We start from the raw sequence: 21,730 nt of genomic DNA, 5'->3' as shown, positions 1-21,730 counted from the left end.
AAGGAATCCCACATTTTGGGGACCACAGCCTGAAGAGCCATGGCTTTGTTCAGAGAGGAAGAGTGAGAGATGCTCTTTTAAAACCAGGACAAGTCCCAGTACTTGTTGCGTGTGCAAAAATGAACCTATGTGAGGAACCATGAAGCTTCTGAACTGGGAGCAGGTACTGGGAGTGTGCAGAGCAGCAGTGAATTTCCACCATGTGGGAAGACATGCTTAAAGCAGGTGGGCTGAAGGGTGTTGTGAGGTGGGTAAGATGCATTTTGTTAAGTGTTGCCTGTGGTTGTACTGGCAGTTTGCAGAGAAAGAGTTGAAAGGGTTGTGGAAAGAAGTGCAATGAGACAGGTAAACTGAACATTTGAGGAGGAGAGGTCCTCGAGGCCCTCTTACTGAAAAATGCTGTCAAATGTAAATTAAGCAAGGGAGGGGGAAAGATGTTTGCAGTTACATTCATCAGTTGTGACAAGCGCCACTGCTTCAGTCCACTCCCAGCTCTTTGCAGTTTAACTGGGTGACTCTTGAGGTCCAAAGGATGTAATCTAGTTGCTGCTACCCTATAGGGTTATAGAAGATGATCCAGCACCCCTTTCATTCCCCCACCTCTTCCAAGCACCAGTTTTGTTAGGTGTAAAAATAAACATTGACTTTAAATATATGGCAGTTAGCTTCTAAGAAATACTTAGTCAAAACCATTACATTCACATCTACTGCATTCACATCCACTCTGTATTCATTTTTTGACACTGTGGCTGCAAGAGCACTGTGAGGAGTGGATTTTAATCCAGTATTAGTAAGTCACTTACTAAAACTCTTAATACTGCAGTTCCTAACAGAAGCTTATTTATTCCATCTCAGAAAACACGCAGTTGCAAGTCCTTGTGGTCTGGGTAGTTTTGCTTGGATGCAACCTGAATTCAGACTGTCCCCTCCATACAGGGAGCTGCTTATGAACAACCGGACAAGAGGCCAGAAGTCACCAGTACAGGTTTCAGAGGGTAATTTCTGAATAAATGAATGTATTGAAGGAAATCATAAGCTGCTTACAGGGTGTTTGCAAACAGAAACAGAGAGTACATTCATCAAAGAAATTACTCGGTTTGAATAATTTGTTCAGCTCAGAGCATGTTTACCTGCCTGTGAGGAGAACAGGGAGGCTTAATTGGCAAATGTTTGCATTGTGCTTTGAAACAGTTGTATGAAAGAGAAGCGTTGTTGTTATGGTTACTAGGTTATAATTCCTTCTCTAGTTTGTGGAAATGCTGCCTTTATTCAGGGCTGTATAAGGAAGGGGTGCAGTGGTTGTTTTGCGACATGTGGGAGAGGTCCCAGGAAGATGTGTCAGCTCCCAAAGGCACCAGGGCACCCTGGTTGTGTCCACTCTGTGCTCGGAGCTGCCCACACACTAACGTCCAGCTCTGCAGGCATCCAGGACTGGGAGCCACTGAGCACAGGCTGCCCTGTGGGCATCGTGGACCCTGAGTGCCCAGGCAGAGCTGTGGCTGCTTTAGCCGACACTGAAGATGGCTCTTTTTTATCAAAAAGGCATCCGTATTGTGTTCTAACTTAACTAAGTTTTGCAGAGAAGACAGTAAACGTTTCACAACATCAGTGAAACTGTGTCTGCTTCCATTCTGTACAACCAACCAGCTGTTCCTTCAGCTGAACTTTGACTGCAAGTAAAATGTGGAAAAGCAGATACAGTTCTTCTGCAACTGGGCTGGGAATACTCTATAAATACCTTCAGATAGTACTTAACTGAGTGTCTCGATGCTCAATATGAGTGCTCAGTATGAGTGCTGAGAGAATCCTTCTCAATTACATCACCATTGATTTCTGGAAAACGGATGCGTATCACAGCGAGCAGAATTTGGCCCATAAAACTCAGTAATAAAATGTCTTTTTTGAGGAAGTATATTTATAAACAAAAAGTGGGCATTGCATCTTCAAGTTAGTGCCTGAAAATTGGCACGGCTCCTTCCAGTCGAGGGATCTTAGAAACAGTTCTGCTGCATCACAAGCTGCAATAGTATCTCTGAGGCTTTGAAAATGAACACCAGTGTCTCTGCAAACAGGATGCTCTTTGTGAGTTTTAATTGGAACCAGTCATGTCTGAATGCTGCGGACTTTGAAATAAGGTGACTAACCTAAGAAAGCTATTCCAGCTCTGTCTACAAACAGTATTCCCCAGATACCCAGGGGTGAGGAGCTTACTGGGATAAAGGCCCAGCATGAGATTCTGCTCTGAATTTGAACCACTTTTTCTCTGTGTGTTGTTTTGAAGACATTTGGGTGCTTCAAATATCTTCCTTCCTCTCCTCTCCCTAGCTTGGCAAGAACTAGATGCAAAAACATTATAAGATAGGCTTTTGTAAAGGGGGAACTGAGTCATGGAGAAGCTGAATACCATGTATTTCAAGTGAATGGTTGTCTTTACACTTAACAAAACTGGTGATTGGAAGAGGGGGGGAGGGGAGAGGAAAGGAGTATTGTATCATCTTCTATAACCCTTAACTAGTTGGATGGCAGCGACTGACCTGCCTGTGACTTTTAATTCCTGTTTTGCCCCTTGCCAATGAAGCACTAGCTAATGTACTTTTGTGTTTTGGGACAGATAAAGAACGAGTCTGTTTCTTTAAATGCTTTCTTAGAGCCTGTGAACATTGAAAGGGGTTTCCTCTGGGTGTAGGTAGTTATTGGGTATCTGTCCTCTTTGTTGCACACATGCTGTTCTCCTACAAATTTCTTTTAAAAGGGTTGCCAGCACTGCCGTGCTTGCACTAATGGGCACTTTGAGGACTGAGACAAGGAAAATCCTGTTGATTGCACACTCCATCCTCTTGGCGAGCACAGGCTGGCCTTTTCCAGAAGCTGTCCTCACTGGCAGCCTGGGTGGCTCGGGCAGCTCAGGTGAGCTATGGTAAAGCACTCTGAAACAGGGCACGGCGTTTCACGGGTCTGTGTGCATGCTGGTTTTACCAAGATCTCATCTCCGCTGCAGAATTGTTCTGCTATCTCCCTTCTGCCTTTTTAAAGCCTACTCTTGAGTGCTCAGGGCTGCGGGAGGAGTCTAAGAAAGTATGACAGGAGTGTAAACCAATGCCATGCAGTCTCCCAGAGACTGTGAGGGCTTTCTGATATTTGCTCAGCGACCCTGGGGCTGCTCCCTTCAGTCAGTCCCATGGGTTTTGTGATCCTTTGTGCATGGAGTATATGACACTTCAGCATCTTTCTCCTAGAATTTGCAATTCTGATACAGATGGGAATTGGAGGGGTTTTGTCTCATTGAGGGGTTCTGGTTGGAAGGGACCACCTGCCTGACCACTTCAGGGCTGACCAGCAGTTAAAGCATATCACTAAGGGCATTTGACAAGTGTTTCTTAAACAGTGACTTCCTTCTTACATCAAGGATTCCAGAACTGGACACAATACTCCAGGTGGCATCTCACAAGAGAGGAATAGAGGAGCAGAATCTCCTCCCTCACCATGCCGGCCACGCTGCTTCTGATGCAGCCCAGGACACAATCGGCCTTCTGGGCTGCGAGCGCACATTGCCAGCTCATGTTGAGCTTCTCATCAACCAGCATCCCCAAGTTTTTCTCTGCAGGGCAGCTCTCAATCACATCATTCCCTATCCTGTAGTGAAGCTGGGGATTGCCCCAACCCAGGTGTAGGACCTGTCGTGTGATTGTGAATGTTCTTTTGTCGTGATGCAGTGGTACGTGGAAATTCTCAAAATTAGAATGAATGGAAGAGCAGATGGGCTCCAATCAGGAAAACCATAAATTGTAAGTCTCTTGGTGTGCGTTGCCTTGTGGTTTGCTTTAGTTTTCTTTTAGACCAGCTTTAGAAAGTTAATATCAACCGTTAAACCTTTTACGCTATCTTCCCCTCTCTTTTCATTTTTTTTTTCTTTTCTGGTTTAGTAGTGGATAAAAGAGCTTTGTACAGTTCTTGAAACTGAGCCTGAAACAGCTCTGAATAAAATATAGTGTTCCTTTCAAAATCTTGGAAATAATGACATCATAGGCAAATTGGGCCAGAAACCATTAATAGTATTCTTTGTGGAATGAGATCCCACGGGAGGACCTATTTCAGCGAACTGGCTTTGTTTACAAATAGACACAGCAATAGATACAGTTGTCCCGTCCTGCGGGACAGCTGAGACTCTGTGTGCTGTAATGGACTTCACAGAATAACCCTCTTGCTTTTGATAACACACTAAAAATGTGCTGGGGTGCTTCTGTCGTCAGCCTCGCGCCACTGATTGCAGGGAGGCTGGCTTTGGAACTGGAGAAGTATTTGTCAGAGATTAGAGAGAAAATAAAAGCCTCTGTTGCTGTAAGCTCCTAGTCTGTGGGAACTGCTGGAGGGACAGGGAGCTGGGTCCAAATGTCTCTGGTGGGATCCATCTGCTGGGAATTCCCTGGCGCTTCCCTGTGCAGAAATACCTGGGCATCGTACACTTTCCCTTCACCAGGATAACATGCACGGTGTCTGTAGTTCTCTGCGTTGCCTTACAGTAGTTCATTACTGCCTTTTCCCACTTCCCCCCACCCCAGTCACTGGAAAACCTGCATTTCAGGTTAGAAAACACAGCTGGAGGTGTTAACTGCTTGATCCAAGTCTCTATTTATTTCTCTAGGTAGATAGGCTGGACTTTACTCAAGTTAGATCAGTGCAAGCCCTAGCCTGGCACAATTACATCTGTTCCTCAGTGACCGAACGCACCTTGTTGCCTCCGTGTGTGCTTCCGTGGGCGGGTGGGCCACATTCCTGCATTGCCAGAGCAGGTGTCCCAGTCAGTCGATCTCGACCTGCACAGCTGGGCTGTCGTGGCAGAGCCCACTTACGGGGACTGGGCATGTGCCGCGGACCACGGCTTTCTGTGCAGGATCCCTCCTGTGCTTTCCCAGGTGCTGTGTTTTGAATGACGAAATGTCTTTCTGTCTGGCAGCTGCCCCCACTGCACGACTTCGTTAGTTAAGAGTATGTGATCTTTTCCATGTGTTTGGACCTGAGGGAACACCAGCTGTGGTTCAGTGTTACCTGCACGGTGTGCATGTGGGGTGGGCAACTGCGCTATGCAGGGAAGGTCAAGCAGTTCAACAGGGCTTGTGCCTGCTGGTAGGCATCCTCTTTGGCAGGTGAACACTGTATTGATCTACCAGCAGAGCAATTGTTTGAGCTCACCCTAATTTGCTGCAGGCAAAATACGCCAGAATGGCTCAGACATCTAAAGTAACACAAACTAGTAGTCAGCAGTCCTACAAACTGCTCCCCTGATGAAGGTGAGCAGCTGAGGTCAGTAACATATTTAAGGGTATGTTTGTGAATCAAGATCTCCAGGCTCCCTGCTTCATGCTGTATGTACTAGGGGGTGAGCTGGGACCAGCTGTTGCTAAGGTTTTCAGCTGTGTATCCTGGGACAGGTCTCTAGATGCTGAGGAGCCCCACTTTGTGGACTCAGGGACTGATGCTAAACAGAGATGAGGTGATATATGTCATTTATTGTTCTTATCGCTGGGCAGATGCTTTGAATCTCGTATCTGCCAGTTTGGAATCTCATTTAGATGAAATTAAAAATGTAAGTAATAAAAAGAGAAGCAATCATTTTGCGTGTGATAATTTGAAAATGGTAACAGAGGCTAAAATGCCTATGTCATGAAAAACAGTCTGGAGTGAGCATCCATAAATGTTTCAGTTGGTCATGGGACCACCTTCTTTATGTGGAAGGTGTTGTCAGTTAAGGCAATGTGGATTTGATTACCCCCTGTTAATATATCAGGTGGAAATCCTGTCAAAATTCCAGCTGTATCAAAATAAATGCAGTTGGTGGAAATGTTAGCCTCAGTTTTTAAAAACCAACCCACCAAACACAACCCCAAACTCCCTCAGCCCTGGCAGCTGTACCTGACCAAAGTGAGAGCAGCAATGCTGTCACTGGGGGAGCATTAGGACCTCTTTGTGTACATGACAGTCACCATGTTTGGCTGATACTTCTCAAATAAACCTACAACTTCCACAACTAAAAAACATAAGTTGCTTCATTTTAAATTTAAGAGAGGAGATGATGACTGCAATAACTTGTGTTATCTGCGAATCAGCACAAGAAAACTAGCCCAGTGGTCTGCAGATGCCTTCTGTAAAAGGAGCCACATTGTTTTTAGAGGGGTTGGAAGGCAAAGTGCCTGTAGGATTGTAAACTTTAAGAATATGCAGTATAGCCCACGTCAAATCTAATCTGTCTGAAGTCATACTCTATTTTCAGATCTTAAACCAGTTAATTTTACCAAGTGTTGCTTGTTTCTTAAACCAGCTACTTAATCCAGACTTGAATTTTAACATTTAAGGTATATTCTGAGCAGATTTCTAATAAAGAGTCTTCCTCATTGCAGCAGAAGGCTTTCTTGCCCTATTTCCTCCCCACAACACCAGCCTTGGCATCCTTGTTTGATAGGCATGCTTTCTGTTCTGCTTTTGCAGGAGGCTGTGAGGGCTGCTGAAGATGTCCGATAGTCTGGATATTGAAGAGAAACCTCCAGCCCCACCGTTGAGAATGAACAGCAACAATCGCGATTCTTCAGCACTAAACCACAGTTCAAAACCGCTCCCCATGGCCCCTGAGGAGAAGAACAAGAAAGCCAGGCTTCGCTCCATCTTCCCAGGAGGGGGGGATAAAAGTAAAGTATCAGCAGTGCAAATGAGTGGCTACGTCTCTGTCTGCTTTCTGTTGGTTGTTGGTTGCTGTGTTTACTTGCTGCCACTGTTTTCTTCCCGTTTCAGTTGCAGAACATGGTAAAGTCCTTCCTAAGCCTTCTATTCCAATTGCTCTAGTAGCATGTTTCAAACGAGGAGGAGGAGGTGTTCAGTCGGTTACTTTCTTGTCTTTGAAAAGCCAGTAAGACATGCACATATTGCGTGACTTGCCTTTTAAAAATAGCTTTACAGTTAAGCTAGGGAATCCTTTCCTTTAGACTTTGCTTTGCATTTGCAGTAAAACCAGAGATGAGGTGGTTTACTGTTGAAAATGGACTTGCAGATGTGAGAAGGCAAGAAGACTGACCCTTTGGGGTTTTTTTTTTAAATGCACTTACATTGCAGGAACAGGAGTGTGATTTTTCATAAAATCATAGAATGTTTTGGGTTAGAAGGGACCTTAAAGCCCATCCAGTTCCAACCTCCTGCCATGAGCAGGGACACTTCCCACTGGATCAGGGACCTCAAAGCCCCATCCAGCCCAGCTTGAAACACCTCCAGGGATGGGGCAGCCACAACTTCTCTGGGCAGCCTGGGCCAGGGCCTCCCCACCCTCACAGGAAAATATTTCTTCCTGATACCTAATCTAAATCTCCCCTCTTTCAGCTTTCTTGTTGCTTCTGCAGTGTGAGTGGATGCAGTATGGCTTGGTTTGAAACCTGCTAGGTGTAATTACAGCAACAGTCTCTTTTAAACAAGTGTGGAATAGCATTTCAGTTGCATTCTTTGAACTGCATTTGCAGAAAGGAAAGTGTTTTGAGTTAGTATATTTACAGAATTAGGGGAAGGGATCTTCACTTGTGCCATGGAACCTGATGGGCTGCACCCACAAGTGCCGAAGGAGCTGGCTGGTATCACTGCAAGGCCACTCTTATTATCTTTGAAAGGTTGTGGTGACTGGGGGCAGGGGGGATCCCTGATGACTGGGAAGAGGCAAATCTCACTTCTGTGATTAAGTAGGAGGATATGGGGATCTATGGGTCAGTCAGCCTCACCTTGGTTTCTGGGAAAGTAGTGGAGCAAATCCTCCTGAAAACCATTTCCACACAAAGGAAGGATAAGAATGTGATCAGGAATAGTCAGCACAGGTCTACGAAGTGGAATTCATGGTGATTCATACTGACAGTTTTCTACCATGAGAAAAGAGGCTTGGTGGTGAAGGGAGAGCAGTGGGTGTGATTTCTGCGGGAGTAAGGTGTCCAGTGCAGCCTCCCATGGTATCCTCACGAGCAAACTGATGAAGTATGGTCTAGGTAAGTGGACTGAACACGGGCTGAAAGACTAGGCTCGGAAGGTTGTGATCTGCAGCACCATGAAAACCAGCTAGATTTTGATAGGGATTCTTCCTTCGGTATGGATTACTTCGTCCAAGAACTATGGAACTGTGGTTATTCCTTGGAGCTCCAGCTCATCTGTGCTGCTCAGCTGTCCTTTTCACAAGTCTCTTTCAGCAGTCATGTAGAGCAGTTGGAAGTGATCTGGCATTGAAAACTCCTCACATGCAGTAGAAGGCATGATTTCAGCCCCATTCTTCCCCTCAGGGGCAGTCCTGATGGCTCCTCATGTAAAGGCTGTGAGTGGATGGGCCCATTCCTCAGGTAGACCTGGCCAGTTCAGTCTGTAGAATGCTTCCCAAAAATTCCCCCTCTTGGAACAAAATGAATTTTCAATTGATTCGTTCTAAAGATCAAAATTAAAATCTCTCCTGGCTTGTTTAATTCCTCGAAGGCCTTGGGTTACTTCTTCCCCTGACTACCAGCAGGATGGTATTATTCCTCTCCAAGGGAACATTTCTTAAGCAGGGGGTGCTGTGTGAAGTGTGTGCAGCAATGGAGAGATCCATTGCTGGAAATGATCAGTGACATTAAAAATAGATGTAATTAACTACCAGTCAGAGCAGTCGTAGAAAACATGCAAGTATCGTGACTTTAAATGTGACTGTAGGGGAAAGCAAGCTCAGATTTATAGCTTAATTTTGTTAGGTCAAATAATAAAAGGAGAGAGTTTAGCTTGGCTGGCCAAGCCCCTTGAGGTGGTTTCATCTTGGGGTTGGTTTGTGGGTCAGAGTGTCAGCTGGCCTGTGCGTGCTTCACAGACTCAGTGACACATCTTTGAGAGTCCTGCTTATAAAACAGAAGGTGATTAATGCGGCTGCTCTCGTCTAGTGCAGTGCTTTGCAGCATCACCAATTTATATTAATAGTCCACCACCGGTGCTAGTAAACAAAGTGAAGAAAACACTGTGGCAGGATGTTTCTGCCTGAACCTGCAGGAACTTTGTCTTTCATTTCCTCACCAGACAGGAAGGATGTGAGGATGGATGTGCTACGGTGTATTCTCTCCAAGGCAATGGTATCTGCTGGGACAGCTGTGCTGGCCAACCAGGAATCTTTCTCAGTCACAGTTGGAGTGCAGGGTTGTCGATTAGGGTTTGAGCACTTCCATGTTTAAAGCCTTGTTATGGCAAGACTCTGCAGGGCCTCTCTCTGCTTCTACAGTTGAAACAGGCCACTTGCGCTTTAGTGTCCTGCTCCTTCTCATCACACCTGGCCTCCTTATGTTTCTTGGTATGGCTCCTCTCACCCCCATCTCCGGGTTGAGGTACCCCATTTCCTAGGGGCAGGAAGCTGAGACAGCTGAAATACATCTCCAGTGTCACATGGGAAATGTATGGAACGAGGACCTGAGCCTGTTCCCCATCGTCAGTGCTGAAGCTCTGAAATTAGCCTTTCTCCCTTGGAGGTGATGGTGGTGATAGCATTAGTGTTTCCTCTCAGCAGAGTGCTGGTACCTCAGGAGTAATGAGAGTGGAAAGAAATGGCTTGTGTTTTCTGGTTGTTTGATACAGCCTTGTTCTCCTTTCATTAAACCGCCTGTAATTGCTGTGCCATGGAATAAATTAACACTGTGTGTGAGCTGGTGGCTCTGTGAAGGCGCTGCAAAGCAGTCAACCTGAAGAAATGAGAGGGGAGCAGGCCCACTGCAGCTCAGATGCCACCTTCAGCTCAGAGGTACATCCGTGAGAAGATTACTGGGTGCAAAATCTCACTTCCATCGAAGCTGCTTTAGAATTTGCCATGGACAGGACCAGAGTCTGACCTTTAGTCATCTGTGCAGAAAAACATAAGGAAGGAGAAAAATCTGGTGCGGTTAAGATTAATGGAGGAGAAAAAAGGACAAGGCTGCTGAGTTAGGACAGGAGGAGCAGAGCAGGAAGGAGGATGGGAAGACAGCAGGAGTGACTGTTGAAGGGAATTCTTTATTTAATTTATGGTTTCTCAGCTTTTGGACCTAGGATGCTATATGCACAGCCTGGTAGGCAGAGGTCTGTGAGGCAGATGAGCCAGATCTTGGGGGATGAGGTGGAGCACGTGGCTGCCAGCAGGAGAGGGCTAGAGCAGACAAGTGCTGCTTTTGATGGAACGTTCTCTGTAATGCCTTATTTCGCTTCTAGGTTTGGCTGTTGCTTTGAACTGAATTTGATGATCTTTTAAATCTAATTTTCACTGCATTTGCTTGCAAATGATGAGGTAGGAGAAGCCAGTGTTGTTATCTACAATGAAAAGTTACATGTGCTGAACGGAAATGACATCTTGTAACTGGCAGCATCTATCCTGAAAATTAAACAGCATCATCTTGGAGATAAAAGAAGGGGGAGAGCCTTTTCATTTCTATTTGATATCTTGCTGCCATCTTTGCAGAATGCTAAATGAAAATAATTCATCAATTAACATAGTGTAGGGGTGTGCAGTACAGACAAAAGGTGACAGTTAATTATTTAATGAGGATAAATGCAACAATGCAGAGAAAGGATTAGAACCATCCAAAATAACTCTATCCTATAATTAGGAAGACCGGACCATCTTCCAACTAAAGGAAGCTGTAAGGTAGAATAAGAAAGATGTGCAAAGAGAGGCCTCGTGGAGCTACTATCTGCAAGCAAAGACAGACTCAGGCTGGGAGGAGCGCTGGTAGGTAGCAAGTTCTGCCTTTAGATGTGAGCCTGGCAAACATAATGGTAAAACACCAAAGGAAAATGTTATTTGCAAGTTCATGAGCATAGAGGTGCTTTATATTAGAAGGATGACATGCCAGAAATAGATCTAGCAAAGCTGAATATTGGTAGAAGGGGTCACCTGCTTTTGAAGTAAGACACATACAAAATTGTCTTCATCCAGCTGTTTTCGATGTAGAGTGTAGCTGGTTTGGATAGCGTGGCTGTTGCTGCACTGAAGGAATACGGCAGGCAAAGACTGGACCTGAACAACTGCTCTTTTCTCTCCTGCTGACGTGTAACTATGGCGTGTGCATTCATTTTCATATTATTGTTAATAAACAGCGATAGGCTGACCTTTAGAGATCCTGATACAGGATCCCACTGCGACAGGCACAGTGTAAACCTCTTGCATGTCTCCAGGTTTCTCACAAGTGTTAATGTGAAGTCATATCGCATCAAAGCCTGCTCAGGACTGTGATGATGGTAAACCAGACACACAGTTAAATGGTAAGAGGTGGGATTCTGGAGCACAGAGTGCTTTCTTTAAAGATGTGAGCTGATGGGACTTCTTTGTATTCTATATGAGCAATTTGTGTGTGTCTTAGTTCCTGAGTTTGTGTTAATAACACTCACGTACTACAAGTGGGCACTGTAATATTTGTTCTGTTCCAATCATTAGCATGTAATTTTTCCTCTTAAATTGCCAATATGTTTGGTCGAATGGCTGCTCCCTTCTCAGCTGTTACAGATGTGCCCTGGCACCAGAGGAGATCCTACAGGTAGCTCTGTACTGTATTATTCAGCCATGTGGTAGTTAATCTTGGAGCACACTGGTTCTCCAGGGAAGCCGGGTATTTCAGGTACCTGCCAGCAGGCTAGATGTTTGAAGGTGGATTTTTACAGTGTTTATCTGGGTGTTTGGGAGTCATCCAGAACTGGCGTTGTTGTCACCATTTTCCAGAGAAATCTCTGTTGAACTTGGATTCTTGATGCATCAGAGCCTCTCAGCTTTTATTCCACTCGTTCTTTGTCAGGATCATTAAAACTGGGCTGAAGTGAGATTTGTCACTATTAAAAAGCATAGGAGATGGATGAGCACAAGGGATGTTACTTTCAAAAGGTGTTAAAATAGGAGGAAGATTAGAAGCATATGCAAATTGACTGACTTCCAAGTCTGTTTCCTTCAATAAAATACTCCATGGTCTATGAATACTGGTGGAGTGATTTAAAAACAAGGAATTCCTGGAGACTGATAAAGCCTGAGGTTTATGGTTATATTTCTTATTTAATTGGGAGCTCAAATGTAGCTTGTGCGATGGCATTTATGGGATATTGTTGCTGTGCAGATTCTGTGATTTCTAATCCAGAGCTGCTGCTTCAGCCTTTTACTCAGAGAGGAGGCAGGAACAGGGTCTTCATCTTCTCTTGAGCTGCCTATTTTCAGAACTTGTATGAACTTGGTTATCTTAAAAATCCTCTCATCTCTGATTTGGCTGGGTTTGACAGCAGGTTCAAAGCATCTTGGAGAACAGACACACGTGTCACAGGCGTGCATCGACGTGTCCTGGGTGCTTTACTTCTTCAGGAGCCCAGAGAGTGAAGTCAAACAGAAGTTAGTTGTTAGATATGGAAATCTGATGAGAAGAAGAGCTGATAATAGAAATTGTACTGGTTAGGGGGAGCCAAAGAAAGTTACTTCATGAACAGCTTGCTTTGGAAGCTGTGACACTGATGGGAAGAAAACTGAAATGAAATAACACCAGTTTGACCTTCCCAAGCAGGAGTTGACAGTTAGGCTGGTGTTGTATCAGCTTGGGTCTGTTTGTCAGCTGAGGTGGATGTTACTTGATTTGTTTTCCACTTGATTGTGAAAATGTTTGAATGAAAAGCTGTGCAGAAAATAAGTCCGTATTAATGTTTTGTCTTTAGCCAACAAGAAGAAAGAGAAAGAACGTCCTGAGATCTCTCTTCCTTCAGACTTTGAACATACCATTCATGTGGGATTTGATGCCGTCACTGGAGAATTCACAGTAAGTAACCACTGTACTGTGTGCTTACCACAGCTTCTCATTTCTTGATGGTAGAATATCCTTTGTTGCCAGAAATGTCAGGTGACAGCAGCCAGGCTATGAAGAAAGATTCTTTTATTTGTTGGGCTTAGGATTTGGAGTGTTTTACTTCTGATTCAGGTTGCTTTTTTTTTTTTTTTCTCCAAAGGTTGTCAGCAGAGTGTCTGTGGAAAATGAAAACTAGGAAGAATGTAGGTGTGTGCTTTTATCAGTCCCACAGCTCCTACAGGGGTTGGTTGTTCAGTATCTTTGGAAAAGCCAACCCCCTGTGCATAGTGGATGTCCTGCTGTACACAACCAGCCCCAAAGTGCTAAGTGCAGCAGCTTTGCAGAGAGCCATTGGAGATGTCTAGAAAGCAGCAGCGTTGTGGAACTCCATTATTTTAATTTAATATCCTTCAAAATGTTTCCACAGATGAAATCATCAGACTCGTTTCTAGCTTTTATGTATTAATAAAATAGCAGTCACCTTTTTTCTGCTTAAATAACTATGAAGTGTATGAAGTGTTGGGAAAAATGAGTTCAATAGAAGCTCCTTGAACTGTGCAGGGGGCTTCAAAAGCATTTTCTCTCAGACCGCTAGGTAGATGCTGAAACCTTTAATCCCTAAAGCTAAGATGGCAGTAAGCTTACCTTTGGTGGAGCTGTGGAGGTGAGAGGAAACATCAGCAACTCCCCGTGCCATCAGCAGTACCCTGTGAGCTAAGCAGTCAGACTGTGTTATCACCATGTGTCAAACCATAGTGTGCTATTGCCAACTGGCTGCATACAACAAACAGGATGGGACAAATCATTTGCCTGGGTGAAAGATGGTTAATTTTCAGAATGTGAGCCCTAAGTGTGATTTCTTCATCATTTTTTGGTACTTCTGTTTCTCGGAAACGTTTCAGAAAGCTGGAAACTTTCTGTATGCTACAGTAGCAAGAGCAATAGTAATAATAACAATAGAAATAAAAAGACGCATTTAATGACATTGTGTGTTCAAAGGAGTAGTGAAATTGAATTGTCCTTGGCAGGTAGGAAATACAGCTACAATTAAAATATCTGGACTAGCTAATTAGTCTTTTAAAATAGATGTCACTTATAAAATCTTACTTCAAAATTTATTCTGTGCCAAATCCTAGGGCTTGATTAAATGCTCATTTTAAAAGCCCAGATATGGTCATTTTTTATCAGAAACCTAGCATACAGATTTTAAAATTGTGTTTGCTCTGCTACCTGTCCTGGTGGTCCTGTTTTTTACCCCTCTGTCTCTGTAGCCACTTTATTGTCCAGGTTAGTCTTCAGTGCCATTTTCTATATCTTTGTATCATATTATGTAGTCTGTTACTTTCTGCTTTTGTTTTCTCCACTTCGTGTTTACATCTCTTCTACTTGTCTATCTTTTCATTCCATCCCTCTTTGTTTCACTTCTCTCCCCACTGAATGTTCAGCTGTGCTTATTCTATATTTGTTCTTCCTTTCAGCCTTCTGCCTTTATTTCTACCTTGTGCTACAGACTTTTTCCTTCTGGCTGTGTGCAAACGTGATGGGTCACAATCATGTTCTCACGTAGACTGACTGGTGGTGAGGATCCCAGTCAGCTGGAACAAAAAGGAGGGTTGTCAAGGTTAACACACTTCAGTTCTAAGCACAAGCACTCATATCAGTACTTAAGAGATCATGGTTTGGATCAGCTGGAATATTGTTATTGTCGTCCAGGGTGTCAAAACAGTCTCTAGCATTAGAGATTTTTTATGTTTTTGTTGTTGTGTCAGATGCCACCAGCACAGGTCCTGTCTTTTTATAGAACAAAGTGATTGTACGTGGCTAAATATGTCCAGCTTTATTGCTGTAGCACTTCTTTTTAATATATTTTTCCCTTTTGAAACATTGGATGTTAGATGACTGCTGTTTCACAGTTACACAATGTTTCTACAATAATACTTGTTCCTAAGGCGTAGAAGTGCAGCACTGCAGTTTAAGAAGGCTCTAATCCATTTAAAACAAACCCAAGGGACAGGTGACTTCCCCCGTGCAGCTTGCCAGCACTGGACTGAATGCTGCAGTCCTTAGTGGAATAAAATGTCAGTGAAAGGAAGGCCTCCCAACTAATCCTAGATGCACACATTATGTTACACATTACATCAGGCATGTTTGATTTGTCCCAACCTGGATACAACCCGTGTATCAGCTGGGTAGTCATGTGGTAAGTATGTCCCGCTGAAGGGACCACCACCAGCCATACCATGTGAAAATGTTCCCCCTGTCTAGTGATCACATCATCTGTCTCTTTCAAAAGTTTGGAAGTGCCATGGGAACATCCAGTAGATGTGCAAATATATTGGTCTTTTTGTTTTGAATGATTGCAGTTGTCATGCCAATAGCCTCTGCTCCACTGGTTATGTGCAATGCGTTGAGCCATTTTCGGGCACGTAACCGTCACCCCAGCTGCTTTACCTGATTGCTGTTAGTTGCATCTGAAATCAAAGTTGCATGGGCTCCTGAGTTTCACCTCCCAGGCTTGAGCACCAAGCTGTGTTGTTGCTCATGAACGTGTGTTCTATCTCCATTTTGCTGTGCTTAGAGCAACCATATTTGCTAGGAAGTAGGGCTTTTAAAGCTCAAAATAAAATTGGTTGGAAACTGTTGTGCGGGAGCATGCTGCTAGAGCTTCATGTCGATTTATTTTGGAGAAACAGTCTTGTTTTCTGAATGGAGGAAGGGGCGTGGTTTGCAGGGCTTTGGGGAGTGTGTTTTGTAAGGCATGCATTTTGGAAACAGTTTCCTGATTCCCAACCTAGAATAAAATGTGGTCACCCACCAAACTTCTAAAGTTTCAAGATCATGACGTTAGCAAGTGGGAGAAAGTTGTGGCTGTAGAACCAAAGTAGTTGCATGTTATTAACCTAATCAAACATTGCTTTAGAACTGTTCAGATTTTTCAGTCTGACACACACAGAACATTTGCATTATGACGACGCACAACCTCCCAGCGGGAAACCTGAGTGTGACCAGCTGCTTTCTCCACTGCGCTTTGTTGACTCATGCAAGGAGTAATTGTGATCTTGGGGCTGGAGAACCATTGGAAAAACTTTATGTAGAGCCATTCAGAAATGCTGACCTGGCTTTCAAAACTCAACAAACAGCAAAAGCCCACATATTTCTGTTATTTTTATTTTTTAACTTAAAAAAAAACATTGCAGATGATGTTCCAGTCACTTGCTGTTAATCCTTAGTAACGTATTTTTGTTAGGAAGAGAAAAACTGGTTTGTAAATGTGAGGAAGGGGAATGATGCTTCCAAACTTTGGAACAGTTGTGATTTTTCTGTTTTCCTAAGCCTGCCTTCCTGTAGCCTGTCCACCACCTGATCTATTTGCTGTCTGCCTCCTAACTCCCATTTTATATGGGACTTCCCCATTTTGGCCCATTGGTTTCCTCCTCCCACCTTCTAAGTTGTCCCACATTCTGTTTTAACTTTCTTTTCTTTCTTTATTTACGTCCATTACAGCCAGATCTCTATGGCTCACAGATGTGCACAGGGAAGCTCCCAGAGGTGCGTCACAGGCCCAAAAGAATCTTGCATCAAAATGCTTCTCTGAGATGTCATAGCACTGCAGCAGCAGGTTGATGTGTGTGCAGTAGATTTGTTGCTTGGCTTATCCCACTTTTTCTTCATTAATCCTAAACTTTGGAGGCCCATGTCACACATTGTTTTGTGGAGAAGTTCTTAGGAAGAAGCTATATTAAAGTGTTTACCTAGACTGGGGTGGCACCAAGACTAAGTTTAAATGTACTTCAGGTGTAGTTTTTCATTCTGTAAACCCTACAATTCTCTGGTAGATGTTGGCTGTGGGGAAAATGACAGGCTTTCAAATTTAGGAAATTATACTGGATATTTAAAGCAATTTTTCATCAATATAATTTCAATGCAGAGCTGCGTCTTTCAGCAATTGGATCACTTTTCAAATGCCACCCTCACTCATAAAATGTCTAAGAACTCATGCAGGGTTTTGGCCCTCTCGGCCTTTTTTCCGAGTCCCTGGTTTCTGTACATTTACAGTAGAGAACCTACAGAGCTCCAGGAGCTCAAAACAGAGACATCCTTAGCCGCAGTGGTACCACTGAGTGTTACGATTTGGAGAATTTAAACGCAGGTTCTTAACACCATGGTGTTCCCTGGCTTGCTGAAAATTAACTGCATCAGGGTGGGGTTTACCCTTTAATCAGACAGCAGTGAGAATTTCAGCGAAATGTGTTTGTGTTGTTAAGCATTAAAAATCCAGTGTAAAGCTCCTAAAAAACACTGTGTTGTCCACAAATGTAGAATAGTCTTGTTATCTCTGCACTGAATCACCAGGAAAACAAGCTAAGCCTTAAATCATTACTCCATGAAAGAGCAGAATTGATTTAAAGATGAGTTTCATGCACTTTTTTTCCTATCACAGTCATAACTTTCTTTTCTTTTTAAAGTTGGATCCTGGTTTTAGCTGTCTGTTTTGATAGAGAAGAGAATTATTGCATCTAATGTATAAGTCGCTAATTTTAATTGTGAGGTGTCAATCAAAATTTCTGAAAGTAATCTTGCAGGTAGCGTGGGATCTTGGTAAAGATCCGTGATGCTGCAGCTCTTAAATATTAAAAATCCACATTCTTTGCACTTGACATCCACAGGGCATTCCAGAGCAGTGGGCCAGGCTACTACAGACCTCCAACATAACAAAACTGGAGCAGAAGAAGAACCCACAAGCTGTTCTAGATGTTCTCAAATTTTATGATTCCAAAGAAACAGTTAACAACCAGAAATATATGAGCTTTACGTCAGGAGGTAAGTTGACATCTCACTGCAAAAAAGGGAGCGTCAGGCCCCAGAATGAGTCAGACTGATGTTCAGCATTCAAGTGGTCCAGAAGCAGCCTTTAAAAATTCCACTTAGTGGAATAGTCCTGAAATGAATTATATTTCTCCTTTTGTCCCCTAAATGTCATTGGAACTATCACTTTTTTGTGTCACTTGCTTTTAGAATTAAATAAGATGCTAGATGGAACAACTATACTATTTTGAGTCTGAAGAATTAGTGGCCAAAGGTCATGTTTACTTTTGTTTCTTTGCATCCTTGTTCCTTCGTAGTATTGAGATTGGGTGCAGAGTATACTTGTTTCATGCATTTTATGAGTTACTCTTGGATCCTTTGAGCAACTGGTTATGGATTATGAGGATTTTTTTGTTGTTGGTTTGTGATAGAGGAAAATTACCAAGGATTTTTTTATTTTGCGTTAGCTGTAGAGAAGATTAGGTTGCAATGCATAAATTCACAAAAAAATGACTGTTATTATGATGTGAGGGGAATGTTGCTATAGAGGATAAGCAGGAAGACGTCAATGTCCGGAGCAATCTCCATAGTGTGCTCATTCCAGGAAGATCCTCATGATTTAGGCATTACCATCCAAAAGCCTGCAAATTGGGTGGGGATGTCATTTTTTCCCTTGGTTTTGTACAATCTGCAAAATTGCAGTGTAGCATTGCAAAAATGAGAGCAAGTCCATGCTGCAGTTTGTGTTGTTTTTTTCTTTGACTCGTTCTGGTTTTGCCAAGCAAACTCTGTCTGGTGACACATCGAGAAAGTAAACAGAGGTTTTTACTAGGTGCAGCACACCTGGCTTTTGCATCGATGTGCTTTTTTGCTGTTCCTTAATAACTGAGTTGATTTTAAAACAAAAATACCGTTAAGATATCATTAGTTTGATAAAGCTCATGTCAACAGCTTCAGCTAATAAGGGGGTGTCTCCTTCCAACAGGGTCTGGACAACATTTGTGATTTAACTCGCAGTGTTCAGTTCCCTGCACGTGACAGTCTGTGGCAGAGGAGGCTGTAATTTCCTCAGTTTGCTGGTTCAACTGATACAACTTCCAAAATACAGACTGGGAGAGCTTCTCAGAAGTCCTAAAAACTATGCAGTTATCTCTAGAATTTACTAACATTTCTCTTCTTTTGAGGGAAAGCGACTTTTTTTTTTTCTTTCCTGAAATCCGTAATTAAAAGATTTGGCTGTCTAACTTGACACCTAATGTTTGCTGAAATAGCAATTACTTGTGATAGAATGCAAAATTCAAACCAGTTAGTGTATGCTTCTACACTCAGGGACTGTTACTGTACTAAGGCAGAACTGCCATGGCTGAGGGAGATTTTGGGGAGGCTTTTTGGGGGAAACAGTTTCTGCAAGCTAAAATGAATCAATGCATGCAATTTATTTAAAGAAAAAAGACAAGAAAAGAAAGGAAGCTGCTTTAAGTCTTGGGCAGAACAGAAGCATTGACTGTTAAAGAAACAGTTAGCATTTTCTTCACCAAGTTTTGATTTATTTGCAAAACATGGCAAAAAACAGACACAAGAAACTGTAGAAAAATAACAACTTAGTATATTGTCCTGTTATCTTGCTTGCTATGTAAAATAACTTGCTGCTGGAGGGATGTTGTGAAAGACAAATACTATCTATTTGGATTTACGTATTCTGTGGGATTCCCCACAACAGGCAGTTTTCTAACAGCATCTGGTTGATTTTCCCTTGCACGTCGCAGATAAAAGCGCCCATGGATACATAGAAGCGCATCCTTCGGTGAGTGTGCAAGTAACCTTTTACTTTCATAGTGTTAAAGAACTGTGGGGCAAGCTGTAACTTTGCCTTTTGCAGGCTGAAAGAAAGTACATTTTAGTGTCTTTGCAGCAGCAGAAAAGGGATCACTGGCTGGTTTCTAATTTTCTGTTTATGGAGTTTTAAACAGGCGAAAGTCTGGTTTAGCAGACAGAAGATTGCTTGCTGTTCTTAGCCATGGTGGAATATGTAATTCCCAGCAATATGCAGTACTGTCTAATTAGCCCGTTTTAATTTAGTTTTAACAACTTTGAATCCATTTCTATTAAGTTTTATGATTTATCCTTAGTACAGCTGGATGTGTAGCTGAATATAAATAAGGTTATAATTGATATGTAACTCACTGGAACCATTGAAAGAAAGTTTTAAATAATCATCCACTCTAATTAATACTGGATTGCCATAGCAATCCCAGAGATGTAGTCATGACATCCACATTAATATTGACCAGATTATTAGTGTTAATGTTAGTGCATTAAATAGCAAATGACTGAATGGGGATTTGGCCTTTATTTCCAAGTATAAAGTAACTTAGTTTTAGGTTTGTGATTACACAGCAGAGAGTATGTATAATAAAATGAAAATTTTCTTTGAATGTTCGCACTTCGCATTTTCAATTGATGCTACTTTCATTATCTTTAATAAAAAACACTTATAAATGGAAGTCTGGGTTTCAGCAGAGCATAGTAAGCCTTCCCAGTAGCCTTTTTAGTGGATATGGACACGCTGGCATATGCTGTGTGCTTTGTCCTAGCAGACATAGGCAGTGGTGAGACAGTCAAGACATCAGCTTTCAAACGTTACCGGCTGAGAGGATGCTGGTTGAATGTTATAGAACAGGGAAAAGAACTCTCTGACAGGATCGAGCAGTCATTGGAGTTCCTTTAATTTCATTTCACTCCTTAATAGGAGCCTGGCATTAAATAATATGACGTTGTATATGTTCTAGCTGCACAATTTAGTGCTGTCAGACCAAGCATGGAGCCCAGTGGAAAAAATAGTTGTAAGAATTAGACATAACAGAAATGCAATTATTCCGTTCTTTACTTTTCACTTAATCATCTTCTGTCCTCATGTAAGCAAAGTGCTAATGATACATGGAAAGTTATACATTGGTCTAATATATGGCAAAGTAACATTCACCTTCCTCATAGGGCACCCTTTGATTGGCAGAATTGTCTGCTAAACTGATGTGTGGAATGTATCATTCACTACTTTGGCCAGATTAGTAGCCGTTTTCTCCATTTATCTTTAAAAGCTGGGTAACAAAACTTAGTCTCACAGAAAATACAGTTCACTCTGTGTGTGTGTGTACAGACTGTGTGTTCAAGTACAGGGGCTTATGGCACTCACACAGACTCAGTTAATAGAGATCTCACCTGGAGCCCTGCATTCAGTTCTGGAGTCCTCAGCACAGGAAGGACATGGATCTGTTAGAGCAGGACCAGAGGAGGCCACGAAAATCATAGAATTATAGAATAACCAGGTTGGAAGAGACCGACAAGATCATCGAGTCCAACCATTCCTATCAAACACTAAACCATGTCCCTCAGCACCTCGCCCACCCATGCCTTAAACACCTCCAGGGAAGGTGAATCAACCACCTCCCTGGGCAGCCTGTTCCAGTGCCCAATGATGCTTTCTGTGAAGAATTTTTTCCTAATGTCCAGCCTAAACCTCCCCTGGCGGAGCTTGAGGCCATTCCCTCTTGTCCGGTCCCCCGTCACTTGGGAGAAGAGGCCAGCACCCTCCTGTCTACAGCCTCCTTTCAGGTAGTTATAGAGAGCAATGATCCAAGGTCTGGAGCACCTCCCATATGAGAACAGGTTGAGAGTTGAGGTTGTCCAGCCTGGAGAAGAGAAGGCTCTGAGGAGACCTTACAGCAGCTTCTGGTACCTGAAAAATCTCAAGGAATGCTGGGGAGGGGCTCTTGATCAAGGAGTTCAGGGACAGGATGAGAGGGAATGGGTTTGAGCTGAAAGAGGGGAGATTGAGATGAGATCTTACGAAGAAATGTTTTCCTCTGAGGGTGATGAGACCCTGGCCCAAGTTGCCCAGAGCAGTGGTGGCTGCCCCATCCCTGGAGGTGTTCAAGGCCAGGCTGGATGGGGCTTGGAGCCCCTGATCCAGTGGGAGGTGTCCCTGCCCATGGCAGGCGTTTTGGAGCTGGATGGGCTTTAAGGTCCCTTCCAGCGCAAACCATTCAATGATTCTAACCCCCCCACACAGAGGTTACATCTCCCTGTTTCCTGAGGCCATCCCGTACTGGGATTTA

At 43.2% G+C, this 21,730-nt stretch overlaps 1 protein-coding gene across 2 annotated transcripts in view; it reads left to right on the top strand.

Moving 5' to 3' along the window:
• The window catches only part of PAK3 (p21 (RAC1) activated kinase 3), a 61,963-nt gene that overhangs the window by 18,411 nt on the left and 21,822 nt on the right, over window positions 1-21,730 (top strand). The window contains exons 2-6 of one of the 2 annotated variants that reach the window (XM_069867857.1): window positions 6,484-6,680; window positions 12,682-12,782; window positions 16,314-16,358; window positions 17,477-17,630; window positions 19,382-19,419. In XM_069867857.1, the coding sequence (XP_069723958.1) occupies window positions 6,506-6,680; window positions 12,682-12,782; window positions 16,314-16,358; window positions 17,477-17,630; window positions 19,382-19,419 (513 nt within the window). In that variant the 5' untranslated portion in view covers window positions 6,484-6,505. The remainder of the gene's footprint in view (window positions 1-6,483; window positions 6,681-12,681; window positions 12,783-16,313; window positions 16,359-17,476; window positions 17,631-19,381; window positions 19,420-21,730) is intronic. The other variant, XM_069867858.1, reaches the window with a different exon arrangement.

The sequence above is a fragment of the Phaenicophaeus curvirostris genome, chromosome 13 (genome assembly GCF_032191515.1).
Source record: "Phaenicophaeus curvirostris isolate KB17595 chromosome 13, BPBGC_Pcur_1.0, whole genome shotgun sequence".
Taxonomy (NCBI): domain Eukaryota; kingdom Metazoa; phylum Chordata; class Aves; order Cuculiformes; family Cuculidae; genus Phaenicophaeus; species Phaenicophaeus curvirostris.
Note: the sequence above shows the minus strand (reverse complement) of the source record. Positions and strands in the feature narration are given on the sequence as shown.